The sequence below is a fragment of the Geotrypetes seraphini genome, chromosome 7 (assembly GCF_902459505.1).
Source record: "Geotrypetes seraphini chromosome 7, aGeoSer1.1, whole genome shotgun sequence".
In the NCBI taxonomy this organism is placed as follows: Eukaryota; Metazoa; Chordata; class Amphibia; order Gymnophiona; family Dermophiidae; genus Geotrypetes; species Geotrypetes seraphini.
The window spans coordinates 30,399,581-30,418,751 of record NC_047090.1 but is presented as its reverse complement, the minus strand read 5'-3'; the positions used below and the strand labels follow the sequence as shown (position 1 = coordinate 30,418,751).

Here is a 19,171-nt window from a genome sequence, read left to right as displayed (position 1 = left end):
CCTCCCTTCCCAAAGAACCCATCTTTCCACATTTTTGTTAATCGCTCCTCAGGCAGAAATTATCACCTACAGGATCCTTGTAGGACCTACAGATGAATTTGCATAGACAGTAACATGATGGCAGATAAAGGCCAAATGGCCCATCCACAGCATCCAGTGTCCTCCTCTCCCTATTGCTAAGGGTCTTTACAGCTGCATTGTGATGTCATAGAGCTTTATGGTTATAGAAATATAGATCCCCAAAGCAAGCTACTAGGAAAAATCTCAAAAAGAACGGGTGAGCCAAAAGCAAAATAACCAAAGTACTTTCACTAATCTCTTGATGACTAAGATGTGGTCAGAACTGTTGTTAGGTAGAACGACCACAAACGGGTCAAGCCCCTAAATGCAGCTTCCTTAGTTTATCATTGCACAGCAAACAGTCTTTAGAGATACCATGTCAAAAAATCATTACTGTTTGTTTCTTTGAAAACTGTAAACTTTCTCAAATCCCTTTATTGGGTACTTAGCTGAGGTTGCTGAAATCATCTTCCAAAAGCAAGCAGTATAGAAATATAGAAACATGATGGCAGACAAAGACCCAATGGCCCATCCAGTCTGCCCATCTGCAGTAACCATTATCTCTTCCTCTCTCTAAGAGATCTTACGTGCCAATCCCAGGCCCTTTTGAATTCAGACATAGCCTCTATCTCCACCACCTCTTCCAGGAGACTGTTCCACTCATCTACCACCCTTTCTGTAAAAAAGTATTTCCTTAGATTACTCCAGAGCCTCTTAACTTCATCCTATACTCTGGAATTACATATATGTAGATCTCCAGTTATGTGATTCTACTATTAAAAAACCTCCCCAAAAACCCAGTTTTGACAAGCAGTATATTTACGCCCATTTTCCCCTTTGTGAGCTTAATAACCTTTTTAAACACCTGGATATACCTTTTGACAATGGGTGTAGAAAAGTTTCACTCATCCTCAGATTATACAGCATTAACTATAACCTACTGCAGCCTCCCGTAACCTGCTACCTGTCTCACTGATGTGTTTTCCTTAATCATCTTCCTACCAGACCATCTTAAAAGCTTTGGAAGCTTCCCAGTAAAATTCAACATACTTCCCATATTAAGTGCAATAAGAGAGGACCTGTTGCTCCTCAGCCCATGTTGAATCTTCTTATTCTTCCCTTTCATTCATTCAAATTTGATGTCAACTGTAACCCTGATCCCATGAAGATTACTCAGTGGATCAGTTACAATGTAAATGACGACAGTGTGATTTTTTTTTTTCATAGGGGAAAAATGTTTACAAGAGTGGCAAAATCGAAACTTACCTTTCAAAATATCTAAACATATTCTTCCCAACTTGTCTACATTAGGGTGATATATTTTGGTCATGAAACGTACTTTAGGAGCTGCCATTGGGTATTCTTCTGGAAGGAATAATTCAAGTTTAAATGTCCCTCCCTCAAAGGGGGAATCTTGCGGTCCAGCAATAACCACGTGAAAATACCGTGCATTGCATTCATCTGGCTCAGCCTTTATTCCAGGGACCGGCTCTGCCAGTAGACGCTGAGTTTCCTACAAGAGAAAGGAAAAAAGTTGAAATGCATGTAGAAAAATGTACTAGCAGCTATAAAGCTATAATACATACTAGCACCAGAGAAATACTGTACTTGTATACAGTACTGTCATGTAACATGGCAATAACCTGGGAAAATGTCCATGTTCCTGTGAGCTGCTGCCTATTACTTGGATTGAGGTATTTGCATCCATATTTAGGTAGCAAATCAAGCTGGCCTTTATCCAAAATTAGCCAGGTGTCTTATTACTACTAGGAAATTGATAAGTCTCATAGGAGGACTTCAATCAACAGGATGGAAATAAATACATATATAATGCAATAATTCTATTGACATCCTAGTGCTGGTTTATAGGCTATGACTCATTTCCTAGTACTCAATATCAATGAAACAATTAATACTCGCTGTGGAGCCAAGATTGAGACAGCCAATCAGCAATGCTCATTTTACAAGTGTTTGCAAGTAGGGGCCATTAAAATTTGCATTAAAGTTCTCGAGTTCCCAGTCAGTCATCTTAGTGGTTTCTACCAATTACAAACAGGCAAAAGAAAAAACACCTCGCCTTGAAATGTAAAGCAGTACAACAAAAAGGCAAGGGAGACGTCCTTTCAAACCAAAGTCTTTATTAATACAATGCCTAATCACTAAAGAGAGGCAGAAGAAATGCCATGAAATCCTCTAATGGAGGACTCTCTCTATTACACTCCAACCCAAACCATCTAAGGCAACACTGCAAAAGCATTTCCTACTGTGTCAAGTTGTGAGTATTTAGGTCAGACATGGACAACTCCGGTCCTCGAGGGCCAGAATCTATTTGCATGCACTGCTTTCAATGCATATTCATTGGGGAAATCCTGAAAACCCGATTGGATTCCGGCCCTCGAGGACCGGAGTTGCCTATGTCTGATTTAGGTAGAAGTTTCAAAATATATCATGTATATATATGCACAATGAACAGTGTACGCACAAATCTCTTTCCATCACACTGAGCTGCAGCCAGAAAAGTTCCCTAGGCCAATCCTACCACATACAAACCTCCAGCATACTGCTTTTTCATTTTAGAAACTAATATCTTCAAATCCTAATCTCTAGCTTTTTTTTTTATTTTTAGTTTGCAGTTCTCTTCATATGTTTACAAAACAAAAAGCACAATTCAAGATGTAAACCAAATATAAAAATGTAACCAAGGACTGGATGTTTCCCATAAAATAACTTCAAACAAACAAGGGCACCTACAATAATTACTTAAACACTTAAGTCTACTGTCTCAATTATCAAAAGACAAAAAAATTAAGTACATTTTTATCCAACAAAAACGTGTCCATTTGTATAGGATCTAGAAAAAGAATAAGATTTATTTCCATATGTTACTAGGCATTTGTAGAGAAGCATTAAAGAGAGAGGCTCCCATAGCCAAGACCTTATAGCCCAGGGGTGGGCAACTCCGGTCCTTGAGGGCCGGAATCCAGTCGGGTTTTCAGGATTTCCCCAATGAATATACATTGAAAGCAATGCATGAAAATAGATTTCATACTTATTCATTGGGAAAATCCTGAAAACCTGACTGGATTACAGGCCCTTGAGGACCGGAGTTTCCCACCCCTGCCTTAGCCTGTAGGAAAGCTTTTCACCTCATCGACCACAAAACATTGAGAACTATTCACTGAAAAATACACTTTCCAAAATTCACATCTTTTGCTTCTCAGTCTGAAACTTGACCAACAACGTAGCTCTTTTTGTAATGATGTCCCGAGAGGATTTTAAAAACTCAGAAAGTCCAAACTATCTGAGAAGCTAATTGTATCATAAGCCCCCATCCTTAACATAGAAATTCTGAAAAGCTCCAACAAAGCAAGATAGTTAAGAGTCTCAAAGTCTTAGCTCTTGTATTTTCTAGTGCTTCCAATCGCAGATGCAAAGACAAACTGCCTTTGGTGGCTCCTACAATAACAGATTGACCTGAGATTTGATTTTCTCCTATTGTTCGGATTTCAAAATCTTCATCTTGGTCTAGAAATTTGGCTGATGCCTGTAAACCTACTTAATATTTTTTCTTTTTGGATGTATAATCTATTCAACTACAAACCATACATCTTTTATAGAAACATCTTGTTTCTCAGGCAAAGAAGAGGCTTCAGTCAAAAAGTAGAAGAGAGAGGAACAGGCCATGGAATTTTAATCTAGCCTAAATTTAGTGCTCTCCCCCCTAACAAAATCTCTCAGGATTAGCAGAAGGACTTACACAGGGAGCAATCTTCCTGGAGGACATAGTGCCTTCTTTACTCAGGTCACTGATCACTCCTAGATTTCACATGTTTGTCCATAGATCCCTTTATTAGAGCCAGTTTGAAAACTGCCCTTCCCTCCTTTGCACTTCACCATAAGAGCAGAGTATCATGCTCCTCATGGGCGGGGCCACATTCCATAATAGGACCAGCAAGATGAAAGTGGAACCAAGGTTTCCTGGCTGATAACACAAAAAGTTGTTTGTTTTTTTTATACTCAATAACCTACTTTCATCTCATTAATAAAATTCTTCCTTCATTGTGGGTTTTTAATTCTACAATTTTATGTAATGTGTGTGTGAAATTTTAAGAATGTATATATGGAGATTGTTCATTAATGCTCACATACTACTATTTATAATTTTTAAAGCACTACCGGACACATGCAGTGCTGTACATTAAACATGCAAGAGACAGTCCCTGCTCAACACAGCTTATAATCTAATTATGATAGACAGAGGACAAAGGTGAATTTATACAGGACACTTAGGTGGAAATTACAAGGGACTTAAGTGGCATTGAGGGTGGGTAGTAAGAGGGAATGACAACAGATATGGGTGCTTTACAAGTTAGCAGCATAGGACTTAAATGAAGCTTCAAAAAAGTGGGCTTTCAGACTGGACTTTAAGACAACCAGAGATGGGGCTCAACACACTGTGTCAGGCAAGTTGTTCCAGGCATATAGCGTAACAAAGTAGAAGTGACGAAGTTGGCAATAGAGGAGAAGGGTACCGACAAGAGAGACTCGCCCAACAAACAGAGTTGCCGGAGTGGAGTATAGGCAGAGACAGGAGAGATACTGAGGAGCTACAGAATGAATACACTTGTAGGTCAGTAAGAGGAGTTTGAACTGTATGCGGAAACGAACAGGGAGCCATTGAAGCGACTTGAGGAACTTAACATTGGCGGAATATGAGGCGTGCAGCAGAATTCCAGGCAGACTGAAGGGGAGAGAGATGACTTAGTGCAGGGGTAGGGAACTCTGGTCCTCAAGAGCCATATTCTAGTCGGGTTTTCAGGATTTCCCCAATGAATATGCATTGAAAGCAGTGCATGCAAATAGATCTCATGCATATTCATTGGGCAAATCCTGAAAACCCGACTGGAATACGGCTCTCGAGGACCGGAGTTCCCTACCCCTGACTTAGTGGAAGATTCATAAGAACAAGTTATAACAGTCCAGGTGAGAGGTGATGAGGGTCTTGGAAATGTGCTCAGAAAGAAAAGATCAGATTTTAGCAATGTTGTAGAGAAAGAAATGACATGTTTTGGTGGTCTGTTGGATATGTGAAGAGAAGGAAAAAGACGAGTCAAAGATAACTCTGAGTTTGCAAGCATTATCCACTGAAATAGACCTGTATGTCCATTTGTGTATTGTTTGCCTGCAGAGAGCTGCGGTTAGCTCACTTGAAAGTTCTGGAGTCTAGATATCAAGATACTGTGCTTTTCATTGTACAGCTTAAATTTTTGGTTTGTGTACACTGTTTCACAAATGGACGTTAAGAGAGGCAGATGATCTGTGATGATACAATGGTAGAACAAACAGCAGACCGGTGCAGAGCAGGAAGTGGTTGATGGAGTATTGCTGCAGGATTACAGCTGCTGGATTTATGAACCAGAGAGAAGTATTTTTTTATATTTGAGTTAACTGGATGTTTTTTTTGAAAGGTGTTACTGTAGAGAGAAGCTTGCTTTTTGTTTTACCTCTGACACAGCTTTTGGGCGAAACGTGGCCACATCAGGCATACGTTGTATTAAATCTCTTTTGCTCCACATTCAGCAGAATCTCAGCTAACCGGCAAAAAAAATTCTCCCGCACTCCTAAGATGTCCAGAGTGGTGCTCCTGACCTAATAACCTCCTCTCCCTCCAGCCCGAGGCATCAGCAGCAGCCATCAATCTCCCACCCTCCAGCTCCTGAAGCATCACGGCAGCCACCAATCTCCCTCCCTCTGTTCCCAAAGTAGCAGAGCTGGTCCTGACAGCCCCCTCCCACCGTTCCCAAAGCAGTAGAACCGGTCCTGATAACCTCTTCCCTCCATTCCCAATGCAGTAGAGCTGGTCCTAACCTCCTCCCTCCATCCTTCCATTCCCAAAGCAGTAGAGCCGGTCCTGACAACCCCCCTCTCTCCCTCATCTGACGATGTAGTGGCAGCCAGCGAGCAGAGGAAGCATCGGTAACCAGGTAGCTTCTGGCCAGCCCCAGCAGAGTCTTTCTTCTGCCACGTTACTTCTGAAGCGGCAGAGGAAAGGCCCTGCTGGGACTGGCCAAAGCTGCCTGTTTACTGGCACTTCCCCTGCTCGCTGGCTGCTGCTGCTACATCATCAGGTGAGTGAGGGAGGGAGGGGGGTTGTCAGGACTGGTTCTGCTGCTTTGGGTAATAAGAGGGAGGAAAGGGGGACAAAAAGTGGGAAGGGGGGGGAGTGAAGAGAAAGGGGGAGAGAAAGTGACCAAGAAAGAAAAGAAGAAGACGGTGGACCTACAAGTGGGGATGGGGGGAAGACAGAGTGAGGTAGGAGGGAGACACAACTATTTTTACATTAATCCTCAAATAACCAGAAACTACAGTTATCTGGCATCCACCAATCCCCAGTACTAGCTCAAGGCAAGTTACATTCAGGAACACCAGGTATTTCCCCATCTCTGGAGGGTTCACAATCTAAGTTTGTACCCGAGACAATGAAGGCTTATCCAAGATCAAACAACAAACTTGTTTTCCCAATATATAAATATATGTACATTATAAAATAAAGGCAGCAACTGAAGCATCTGTTCCCATTTATTCTTTGCAGTATTTTCCTAACTTCAAGCACTTTCTGTATGAAAGTGCTTGAAGCTCCGAAACACGTCATGCCGAGATAAAGGCGACCAGAAAGACAGTATGAGTGCCAGATCCAGAAGAGTAGAAGTCTTCAGTGGCTGAAAAGGGGCTTCCACAAGGTCCTGTAGAATGATGGTAAGATTCCACGAAGGGAAAGGATGATGCAAGGGAGGCCACAAACGAAGCACCTCTCTCGAAACCTGGCCACATCTAGATGCACAGGAAGCAAACTAGAACCCCTGCGTGCCCTAAGCATGAAAAATCTGCTACTGGAACTTTAAGGGAGGCCACTGCTAAACACTCATCTAAGTCTGCCTGAAGAAAAGCCAGGACCATTGAAATGGAAGCCAACTCAGGCTCCACCCGGTCCTTTGCACACCACTGTTGGGAAACCTTCCCGGCTGAGGCATAAGAAGTCATAGTTTAGGGTTTCTTGGACTTCAAGAGTGTTAAAAGGACTTAATCTGAATAACCGCACCTCATCAAGGTTGAGTGCTCAAGAGCCCATGCCGTAAGACCAAAGTTCTGTGGGTCTTCATGGTTACTGGACCCTCACTGAGAAGGATGCGAGGAAGAGGGAGTTTGAGCTTCCTGTCCCGCTGAAGACAGACGAGATCTGCAAATCACAGAAAACGAGGTCAGTCTGGAGCAACTAGGAATCACAAATCTGGGACACATAGCTCTCCGGCGGATGACTCAACCAACCAGAAGCCATGGAGGGAACATATAAAGAAGCTCATGAGCTGGCCAGAGCTGAACCAAGGTGTCCAGCCCTAAGCTTCCATGCTCTGTTCTTTGACTGAAGTCATCCAGTCTATCCAGCGCTGTACAATCAGAGGGAAATGCTTTCCGCGAGAGGGACCATTCTTCCTGGTCCAGGACTTGTCAACTGAGGGACTTTGTCTGTACATTATCGACTCCGGCCACATGCTCTGCCCAGAGAGACAGAAGACGTAACCCTGCCCAGGGAAACAACATGTGAGTCTCCTGGCCAAAGGAAGCGCTTCTTGTGCCCCCTTGATGAATTACATACGCCACCGCCGTGGCGTTATCTGAGAACACTTGCACCACTTTTCCTTTCAGAGTGAGCTGGAGAGCGATAACGCCAGGCAAATCACCTGAAGCTCCAAACAATTGATTGACCAACACCGCTGATGAGGAGTCCACTGCCCCTGAATGGAGCGGTCCCCGCAGTGATCGCCCCAACTTGAACAGGCTGGCATCTGTCATAAGAGTTAACTATTAAGATCCAAAGAAGTTTGACTTGGTGGAGAGGCTCCCCCTGAAGCCACCAATGCAGACTTCTTTATGCTGGCTCCATGCAGGAGAGCGGCATCTGAAGGGAATGATGCTGCGGACACCACTGAAAGAGGAGGGACTCCTGTAGAGGGCGCATATGCGAACTGGCCCTGGAGACCATATCCAAGGATGCTGCCATGGTCCCCAGCATCTGCAGATAATGCTAGGGTGTGGGAGCTGGAAGGTTCAAGAGATTTCTGACCTGTTACTGAAGTTTTGGACTGCGTGGCTTGGGAAGAAATGCACGACTGCTAGGTGTCAAAGAGAAGGCCCAGATGCTCCAAGGTCTGTGACAGTGTCAACTGGCTCTTTTTGAAGTTGACAATCCATCCCAACTCCTGTAGCAGAGAGACCACCATTTCCACCACATGGGTGCACTTGTGTTGAGACGGAGCCTGGATTAATCAGTCATCCAAGAAAGGATGGACCTGGACCCCCTGCAAAAAAGCCACTTTAACTACCATCACCTTGGTGAAAGTGTGGGGAGCTGTCGCGAGCCCAAAAGGGAAGAGCTGTGAACTGGAAAAGCTGTTGCAGAACATGGAAACGCAGAAATCTGCGATGCTCCGGAAATACTGGAATATGGAGGTACGCCTCCGTGAGATCCAAGGACACTAGAAACTCTCCAGGAGAGACAGCAGCATTCAGAAATGAGGAATCCGCAGGAAGCAACTGACCGACTTGAGATTCAGAATAGACCTCCAGTCTTCTGAGCCATACTTTGGCACAATGAAGTATAAGGAGTATCTGTTGAAGCCTGATTTGTGTTCTGGAACAGATTCTAGTGCTTGGATTCCAAGAGATGCTGCAAAGTGGTGCGGACCTTTGACTCCTTTTCCAGCCAACCTGCCAGCAAGTCCAGATACAAATCCAAAGGCAAGCAAAAAAATCTTGTGCCCCTCTCGAATGATGCCTAGCACCCATTTATCTGAGGACATGCGAGTCCACTCACCAAGCAGCTGTGGATGGGATGGAAAAGAGGAAAGCATATTAGAACGGTCCATGACTGAACACTAATGTAGAAAGTGGAGATTCTGATTTTAGTTCTTTCAGAACCTCAAAAATAAAATGGTGGACAGAGCAATGCTTAAAAGGTCTGTTGACAGAGGGGTACTTACCCAAATCTGGACTCTCAGGGTGATTGTGTTGATTATTCCCAGCAAGGGTATCAGCCGGATCCAAAATAGAAGCAGTGTAAGGAGACAAAAGCAGCATAAATATCTGTATGGCATAATGCAGTGGTCTCAAACTCAAACTCTTTGCAGGGCCACATTTTTGATTTGTAGGTACTTGGAGGGCCTCAGAAAACATAGTTAATGTTTTATTAAAGAAATGATAATTTTGCATGAGGTAAAACTCTTTATAGTTTATAAATCTTTCCTTTCGGCTAAGTCTTAATAATAATATTGTCATTTATAGCTAAAGAGACACATGATCAAGAAACTGTTTTAGTTTACTTTTGTGATTATGATAAACATATGGAGGGCCTCAAAATAGTACCTTGCGGGCCGCATGTGGCCCCCGGGCCGTGAGTTTGAGACCACTGGCATAATGCAATCGAGCTCTGCCATAGCTGGGACGGAAAGGCTCCTATAAAGGGATCTCTACCATTTGTGTAACTGGTTTAGAAGAAACCAACGTGCCCACAGGCCGTGTCCAAAGAATATACTTTACAGAGCCAAAAAAAGTCTGGTGAAAATTCATACCTGTAGGACCTTACTGAGGTGCTCGCACCATGCTAAAAGAGTCCCCAGACTTGGCATGCAGGCACCAAACTCCACAATAGCCTCTGGACGAGATTTTTTTTTCTTTCTGAAATCACAGACCCAGGCTAGCTCCCCAATCCTGGAGGACCTGAAGGATGTGAAGCCCGAATCTCCCGACACCTCCCCCAGCATGTTTTGGCACGCAGTACACAGTTACTGATCCAGCGCAATCAATGCACACTTTGGACATATTAGGGGCTGGGGAGTCCATCTCAAGTTATTTTTAACCAAATTGAGGGATTTTGAGGCAGAAATACCTCTGAAAAAAAGATCTATAGCAAATTCACACCAAAAATGTCAAAAAGAAAGAAAATCTAAAAATAAAAAATAGTGGTTTGGGGATGTGAGAGACCTGAACCCTACCCTACAATGCATTTTAAAGAGTCCCACAGACTTCCCCCGAAGCTCCCATAGGAAATAATGGAGGTATACTTACATTCTGAAGTACTGCCTGCCAGCTGTTACACTGCAGCTGAATGGAAGAAAATGATTTTCTGCCTCAGAAACTGTTCCAAATGACCAATTTGAAGATCTTCAGACTGCCGGTCAGATGGACACAAACTGTAACCTCTGCTCCCACGGAAACTCTCCACACGACCGGGGGTGAGAAATGCAGCCTCTGCTCTGAAACCCGAAGGGGAATTTTCTTCAGGACACATACAGCCGCTTAAATCCCCATCAGGATCAAAGGGCAAACAAACTCCCAGGGGAATGGATTCTGAATCTGAGAAGGGTGGCACAAGCAGGCTGGCTCCACAGATCCACCGAAGCTTCTCTATGAAGCAGCAGTCTGGCTCTGTGGGACTGCATCCTTTCCTCCGGCATGGGGTCTCAAGGCACTTAAGCCACCAGAAAAAAAAAAGAACTTAAAGCATAAAAATAAGAAAAACATGCAGAGCATATACAAACGACTTCTGCACAGATTGCAGGGGACTCTCTCTCTCTAAGGTGGGAGGAGCATATGCTCAGAAAAGTGTTTGGATTTCTGCAACTCCTGGATTGCGGGAAGGTATTGAACACCTAGAGTACTGAATCCAGAAGGGACATAACAGAATGTGTCTTATGGATGTTACTCCTGGGGGAATTCTGCACAGGCAACCCCCCCAAAAAAAAACAACGAAAAACAAGGCTGCACTCAAACCAGGTTATTTTCCTGCTCCTCTCTTCTAGCCCCTCACCCAGCCTCTACCCAGCACTGTCTCAGGAGAAATGGGGATGGAATGGGTCACATCCTTTTCTTATGCTGCTCAGTGTTGAATGCAATATGACATCCCATATTGTTCAAATTTTGCAGTCAGCATCATAGCCCAATACATAATGGCCCCTTCTGTTCCTTTTCTTCTCATGATCAGTGATGAACAGGGGACACACACTACATGGATGTGCCACGGGGAGGTTTATTTAAACGGGAGAAAGACGTATGGAGGGATTCAATTATGGGGAACTGAACCTACTAGGAGTCAGAGAGTGAGATCAAGTCAGGTGAGGGGAGAGATTTCAAAACATTTGGGGAGCAAGAATGCTGGAGGAGTTGTAAGAGCTGGGGGCATCAGGTCTGGGGCACAAAGAAGCTACACCTTTATGATGGAGAAATTCTCCACACACACACACAACAAATACAAATTTGTTTGTTTGGGGTTGTTGTTTTTTTTAGTTTTAATGAGGTGCTAAATTTACAAAAATCAGATGTCATGCATGCCAATTTTGCACCCTCATTAGCCAATCTTTATATGTCAGCCTTTGAAAAAGAATGGATTTACAATTTGCCATACACGTGTACATAAGTAAAAGTTATGGCTGGTACCACTTTATGACGACATCGTCATGTTGTGGACATGAATTAGGGAAGAACTTAAAAACCTGGACAACACCTGTAATGATTGCCTATCATTCACAGTCAATAGTTCTGACAAAGAAATAAGGGTTTTTTTTGAATTTCAATATTTTGAGTAAGAGTTTTATAACAAAAGGTATTTGAGAAAACAGATAGAAATACATTCCGAAAATATAAGTTGTCATCCGAAAAGATTGAAAGTCAGTCTTTCTTTTTCCCAGTTTCTTACAATTAGACGTTAAGGGGGTTCATAATCGAAACTTAAATACATCTAAAAACCCGCCCAAGTTGGCACTTGGACGATCTAAAAGACAGGTCGTCCAAGTGTCGATAAATCAAAACGGCTTTTTGGACGTGTACCTTTTTTCGCCTTTTCGAATCCCTGGTGGTCCAGTGGTGTATGGGCAGGAGCGAGCTTTCCACGTTCTTGCCCTGCGCTGAGCCTCTCCCTCCCTGGATGGCTGCCTCAGTCAGATCTCGTGGCCAGTGAAGTTTTTGAGCTCCCGCCGCTCCCTGAATGGCTGCTACCAGTTCTCATGAAACCCGTCAGTATCAACGGAGGCAACAAAGTTAAAAAAAAAAAGTCAAGACAGCGAGAGGCAAGATGGGTACGTAAACTTCAATCATTAGAACTGGTTGGATCAAACAATATTATTGAAGTGCTTTTTTTCTTAATATAATACACATATTTTGTGTTTCACCGCATTGTTTTCCACAGAATTACAGTTTCATTGACCTGAGATTTATTTTGGATGTATTTACTTAAGAATTAAAGCCAGGGAGAGAGAGGTAAGGCGGGCGCACAAATTCTGAGCACTGGAAGCGGCTGAATTAAACAGTATTATTGAACAGAGTGTTTCATAAGAACATAAGAAATGCCTGCACTGGATCAGACCTGGGGTCCATCAAGTCCGGTGGTCCGCGCACGCGGAGGCTCAGCCAGGCTTACTTGGGCGAATACCTTAATCATTTGTATCCCTCAATGTGTCCCGCAAGATGTGCGTCCAATTTTACCTTAAATCCTAAAATGGTGGTTTCCTCCACCACATCCTCTGGGAGAGAGTTCCAGGCGTTCACCATCCGCTGTGTGAAGAAGAACTTTCTGACATTTGTCATGGCCTTGACCCCTCTTAGCTTCAGTCCATGACCTCTTGTCCGAGTCATATTTGACAAAGTGAATAATGATGTTTCTTGCTCTCCATCCTTTCCCCTTGTCGGTGAGCGAGCTTGCTCCATTTTGTCGATTCCTTTTAATATTTTAAAAGTCTCTATTAGATCCCCTCTCAGTCTTTTCTTCTCAAGGGTGAATAATCCCAGATTTCTGAGGCGTTCTTGGTAGCTCAAGTTCTCCATACCTTTTACTAGCTTCGTCGCTCGCCTCTGCACCCTCTCCAGCAATGTTATATCCTTCTTCAGGTACGGAGACCAGTGTTGGACACAGTATTCCAAGTGTGGTCTGACCATTGCTCTATAAAGCGGCATTATGACCTCTTTCGATCTACTCGTGATTCCCTTCTTTATCATGCCCAACATCCTGTTAGCCTTCTTCACCGCCGACGGCTTCAGATTCCTGTTTATCAGTACCACCAGATCCTTTTCCTGTTCGCTCTTCCCCAATGTTATACCTAGCAGTTTATACTCCTGCTCCTTGTTTTCTGCCCAGGTGCATCACTTTGCATTTTTCTACATTAAAACTCATCTGCCAATTTTCTGCCCATCTCTCAAGTTGGTTCAAATCTCTCTGGAGTTCCTCGTTGTCTTTTTGTGATCTGATTGCCCGGCAAAGCTGTGTCATCTGCAAACTTGGTGATGAGGCTGGTCGTTTCTTCATCCAGGTCATTTACGAAGATATTGAATAAGATAGGCCCAAGAACTGAGCCCTGAGGCACGCCGCTAGTTACTTGCTTCCAGTCCCAGTACTCCCCATTTACGCCTACTCTTTGTTTTCTGTATTCCAGCCAATTTCCTATCCATCTTAGTATATCCCCTTCTATTCCATGACTTTGTAGTTTTCTGAGAAGTCTCTTGTGTGGTACTTTGTCGAACGCTTTCTGGAAATCCAAGTATATTATGTCCACCGGTTCTCCGCTATCGACATGTTTGTTTACCATTTCAAAAAATTGAAGTAGGTTCGTCAAGCATGACTTCCCTTTCCTGAATCCGTGCTGCCTACCTCTCAACAGGTCATGGTATCCAGATGCTGGACTATGCTATCATTAATCAAAGACTCGACCATTTTCCCAGGGACCAATGTGAGACTCACAGGTCTATAGTTTCCCGGTTCTCCTCTTGATCCTTTTTTGAAGATTGAGCACGCACGCATGATAATGCACATTTTATTCAGGTACAATCATCATTGCGCGGTATTATAATGGGTAAGAGCAACTTGAAGTGAGCAATGAATCTTGTGAATTTGGTTATTTTTGGTGCTTTTTGTGGATGATGCCATACACAAAGTATGCACGTGTGGGCATCTTAGTTAAATACAGCTGCCATTGTACGGCAAATTGAATGGGCAAAAGCAGCCATTGAAGACATCTGAAGTACAAATTTTGACAGCTTTTGCATTGGAAGATATAAGCGGGATAGACATTTTTAAAATAAATAAATAAATGTTATTTTTCTAAAATTTTAACAAACATTGATTGTTTTGTTTATAACTTGTTTGAAAAGCCCTGAGGAAGCCAAGTGTGAACGGTGAAATGGGCCTACTTTGGCTACTTTTTAAGATAAGTGCATTTTTGTGAACGCTTTTTAAAGAACTTTTTGTTGATAAATTTCAAATAAATTTTAAATGAAAATGGAGAGGTTTTCAGGACTGAGTGAGAATTAAACCTGCTAAACCAACAGACTTAAAAGTTTTTACGGTCTGTGGTTTGGTTTTATTTGAAGTCCTTTCCTCTACAAAGGGTTTATCGAGCAGATACTTTATTTTCTGACTGGCTTTTTAAGTTTGCATCTTCATATTGTTGTCAGCAGCCATCTATGTTTGTCAAGTATGGAATTCTTGACAAACACAAAATTACAAAAAAAAAAAAAAAATATATATATATATATATTTTTTTTTTTGCATAGAATTGTCCCAAGTAGCAGCTATGTAGTTTATTTCTATGGCTAATATATTAACGTACGAGTATAATTTTCTACTTCCAACTTATTTTACCCCACCTTGAGCAGTTCACTTGAAATAGTTATTCCCTCAGTTCATGAAATCTTCCTTTCTCTTTCCAGTCTCTTCACTTGAAGTGTTGAAATCTCTCTTTTGATTGAGAGCCAGCCATTACTAGCCAGCCCCCGTCAAGTGACAGCTCTTAATTCTGCATCTGTTGTGCGTAATATAGACACTGTAGAGTGTAATATCCACATCTCAGGGAAGATAATTTTCTATCACAAAGGGCAGTCTAACATCACCAATATGTTATTTCCTAAGATGGAATTAAATCTTTCCCTTGACAAAAGCTTCAATTCAAAGTGAAAGTGCCAATACACAAAGAGTAGCCCACGACACCAATTATAAAAGGACCCACAGGACTAAGAATGAAAGGCTGCTTTTAAAATTTTTACACAGATTCTGTTACTTCACTTCAGATGCACAGAATTAGACAAATCCCAAGAGCCCAAGTCATCATGGTGACTAGAAATTTGCTTCCATGCCTGGGATTTTCTCTTCCACATACTGCTTTTAACTTTGGCACAATTCTTGGGCATCACTATGTTTGTATATTTTGATATCATCCAAATTCTCTACATCTTTGACATATACTCTTCCACTGAAATCACATTTATTAATGATAATGTCATTCCCATTATGAACTGGCTAAATACACACCAACTAAACTCTGACAAATCTTCAATCATATTTACTGCTCACTTTTACCCCTTCAAATTCAACTTCAAAGCATAGCTATTCCTTAAGCCACATCTACTAAGATTCTCAGTGTTATCTTAATTTGCCTACTACTTTTCCCCCAAACTTTAAATATTCTGGTACACTCATTAGTGATAAAACAGTTGTAATTCTCTGTATGCAGATATCCGTAGACTACAAATATAAAAAAAACCCACTATAATCTTGCTGATTCATAATTCATGCAGATTTGACCACATCACTCCCCTTTTGAAAAAAATACACACTGGCTCCCTGTAAACCACCGTATCACATATAAAACACTTCTACTGGTTTTCAAAACATTAAATTCCGGCAAACCCCCTTATCTCATTTAACTGGGCCAATCAGAGCCTTAGGCCCCTCCCCTGATGCATCCATCCACGGAGGGACCTAAAGCTCTGATTGGCCCAGATGCATAAGTTCCCACCCACAGGAGGTGCCTTAAACAGCCTGGGGGAAGGCCCACCATTTTGAAGAGGTGGGCCAGCTGGCCGGAGGGAGTAGACATCCCTCCGGCCAGCCATTTGAAAATAAAGTAAGATGAGATCGGCGGAGGCACGGGGAGGGGAGTTGGGGGGGGGGAAATGATTGGGCATCTCTCCCGCTGAAGGAGGGTGGAAGAGATTGGGCATCTCTCCCGCTGCTGAGAGGAGTTGGGGGGGGGGGGGGCGTGTTTGGCAGTGGGAGACATTAGGCATCTCTCCCGCTGCCGGTGGTGTGTCTCGGTTGGCGGCAGGACAGACAGCATCTCTCCCGCTGCCAAAGGGAGCTATAATGCAGTCATAACACACCGCAAGATGCACTTTTTAACAGTGCTGTCACTCCAGACCAGTCGCTGATTTTTTTCGCCAAAAGCCGACGCTGCTCTTCAAGAATAGATCGGCGATTTTGAAGAATCCACCAGAGTGCTCAGTTCAATGTTGAAGAGCCCATTTGCATGGCAGTGTTGGAGACTGCTAGAAAGCTCACTAAAGGCTGAGATAAGCACGTTTTGATAATCCACCGTTAAAATGCGTGCAGGCTAAACTGTCGGAAACCAGTTTAGCGACCGTGTTAAAGTTTTGAGAATCTGGGCCTCAGTCTACAAAGAACCCAAAGTTCTTTGTGGCACTCTATATTCCTTTCCTTCCACTGCCCAAGTTTTGTCTCATCTAACCTCCAACTCCACTTTTTCTCCTCCTCACCACACTTGCCTCATTGATTTAACCTGTAAGTGAAGAGCGTTTTCCGTCAAGCCCTGGTTTCTCATGTTAAAAACACCAAATATCTGCTTGTATAAGGAGGCTGTAGGAAAACATCATCAAAGCAACTAGCTAGTAAGTTTGCCAGTGTTTTTCCCCATAGATTTACTTCCTTTCAGTTTCATCTTACTCCCTTTTGTTTTCTCCCTCCCCCATCGGTTTTTTTTTTGTTTCTTATATAGTTTCTTATATAGTCTCCCTCATTATTTTAATTGTCTATGTTAGCCTCCCTGATTTAAATAATTTTTAATAATGCTTTATGTAAACCACTTAGGATATATTTTAAGCAGTAAATCAAACAGAAATAAACTTGAAACTACAGAGAAATGCTGGAATTTTTTATTGTTGTTCTGCAGAATTATAGCAATTTCTTTTCCATTTTCTTAAATCCTGCCCTTACACAGTAATTCAGACAAAAGCAATTAATAGTACGTGTAGGGTGACCTGCAGTTGACTACCTCAGTATACAGTGCGTCACCATGCCAAGCTCACCAAGTGACTGCATTAGAACAGTAATAAGGAATAGATAAGATAAGCTGCCTCTGAACACTTGCAAGCTTATCGTTTGTTCTTTCATACGCCAAGTCCAGCTACCTTTAGGACACAAATGAAAGTGACTGCATGTCATTCTAACCACCAGCAAAATGAATAAGCAGCAGCACTGTCACTGGGAGAAAGTGAATTACAGTGGTACCTCGAAATCCGAATGTCCCACGACTTGGAATCCAAACTTTTTTTGTAGTAAATTTTGTCTTGGAATCTGAACTCTGCTTTGGGATCCGAACGCCCTGCACTTTGTATGCGTGTGTTTGCGCTCCAGAATCTGAATGCTGCTTTGGAATATTTGTTAATATTTTACCTTAAAATCCTATGTATTTCCTGTTAACATTTGAGTTTGTGGGACTCAGGAACAGATTAATCCAGTTTCTATTATTTTCAATGGGAAAAACTGTCTTGGAACTCGAACGCTTTGGAACTCGAACGGGGTTCTGGAACGGATTAAGTTCAGATTCCAAGGCATCACTGTACTTCCTAAAAAGCCTCCTTTACTAAGTGTGCCCAAAAAGGGACAGATAGGGAAAATGCTTGAGTATCTGATTATTAAAACGCTTAGATAACCTTGATAGGCGGTTCATAAAAACCTAATAAACTTTAAACTTTTAACTGACAATTTATCATCACTGTAATATGATCAAATGTTTACAAAGCTAGATAGCTTAACAACAATGACATTAATTGTTTTTTATTTAAATTTTCCAAAGATGAAAAAACAAGGGGGGGGGTTAAAATGTTTATTAATTGCCTATCGCGATTTCTAGGCAATGTACAATAAAAAGGGGATACTTGTAATCAATAAAAACATAAAAATAACTTGACATGGACAATAATAGACAACTCAAAACAAAGAACTCCTTTTATAAAGGTGCGCTAGCGTTTTTAGAGCACGCAGGATTTTAGCGCGTGCTAAACCCGCACTACGTTTCTAGAACTAACGCCAGCTCAATGCTGGTGTTAAGGTCTAGTGCGCGTGGCAATTTAGCGCATGTTAAGGCCCTAACGCGCCTTTGCAAAAGGAGCCCAAAGTGAGAAGAGGTAGAAAATCAGACATAAAAGTGAAAAAAACAATAGGAAGGGGACATTGGAAAGGCGGAATCAGCCACAGTTAACTCATGATCACTGCAGCATATAAAAATAAAATTCAGTTTACGTTAACTATATATAGCCCACTGGAAAGATAAGTCAAGGGAAATCCATTCTATTGCAGTCTTCTAAGGCAGGGCTGTGGAGTCAAGAGTCGGAGGAAATTTTGGGTACCTGGAGTCGGAGTCAGAAGTACAAAAAACTGAGGAGTCGGAACATTTATCTACTGACTCCATTTTTGAACTTGGCATACCAATCACGAGCGATTCTTTCAGCTATAGCACCTACTATATACACAGCACAAATGTTGCGAGCAGCTTCTGCGGCCTTAGAACCTTGATTAAAAGCAAAAAGAAGGTGGTGCCGAAAATGCTCATTTCTCTCAACTTGACATTCCATTTTAACGATCTGAAAATTAACCAGTGCTGTGGAGTCGGAGTCGAGGAGTCGGAGGAAATTTTGGGTACCTGGAGTCGGAGTCTGAAGTACAAAAAACTGAGGAGTCGGAACATTTATCTACCGACTCCACAGCCCTGTTCTAAAGTATACCGTGGACTAAACTATCAGGACTCAAGGAAAGGAAATTAATAGGCATGAATAAATTTCACCTTCCTTATAATCTCTGCTAGATCAGACCAGATCAACAGGATGTTCAAAAGTAATGTCTCACCAGATTTCAGAAGGCAAGGCTTCTTGCAACAACTTTGGACAAGGATCTCCATCTTGTAATGTTTTGCAAAGGAGAAAAGGACAACCAATTGCCCCCATATAAATATCTTCAGGTGTCAGTGCAAGCACTTCTGCCTAGGAAGTAGCCTGA

General features: G+C 42.4%; 1 protein-coding gene across 2 annotated transcripts in view; it reads right to left on the bottom strand.

Moving 5' to 3' along the window:
• Positions 1-19,171, bottom strand: part of UBE2N (ubiquitin conjugating enzyme E2 N) — a 45,777-nt gene that overhangs the window by 10,715 nt on the left and 15,891 nt on the right. The window contains exons 1-2 of one of the 2 annotated variants that reach the window (XM_033952588.1): positions 3,818-3,943; positions 1,327-1,573 (exon numbers count right to left, since the gene is read on the bottom strand). In XM_033952588.1, the coding sequence (XP_033808479.1) occupies positions 1,327-1,573; positions 3,818-3,844 (274 nt within the window). In that variant the 5' untranslated portion in view covers positions 3,845-3,943. Of the gene's footprint in view, positions 1-1,326; positions 1,574-3,817; positions 3,944-19,171 lie in introns of those variants that run through there. The other variant, XM_033952587.1, reaches the window with a different exon arrangement.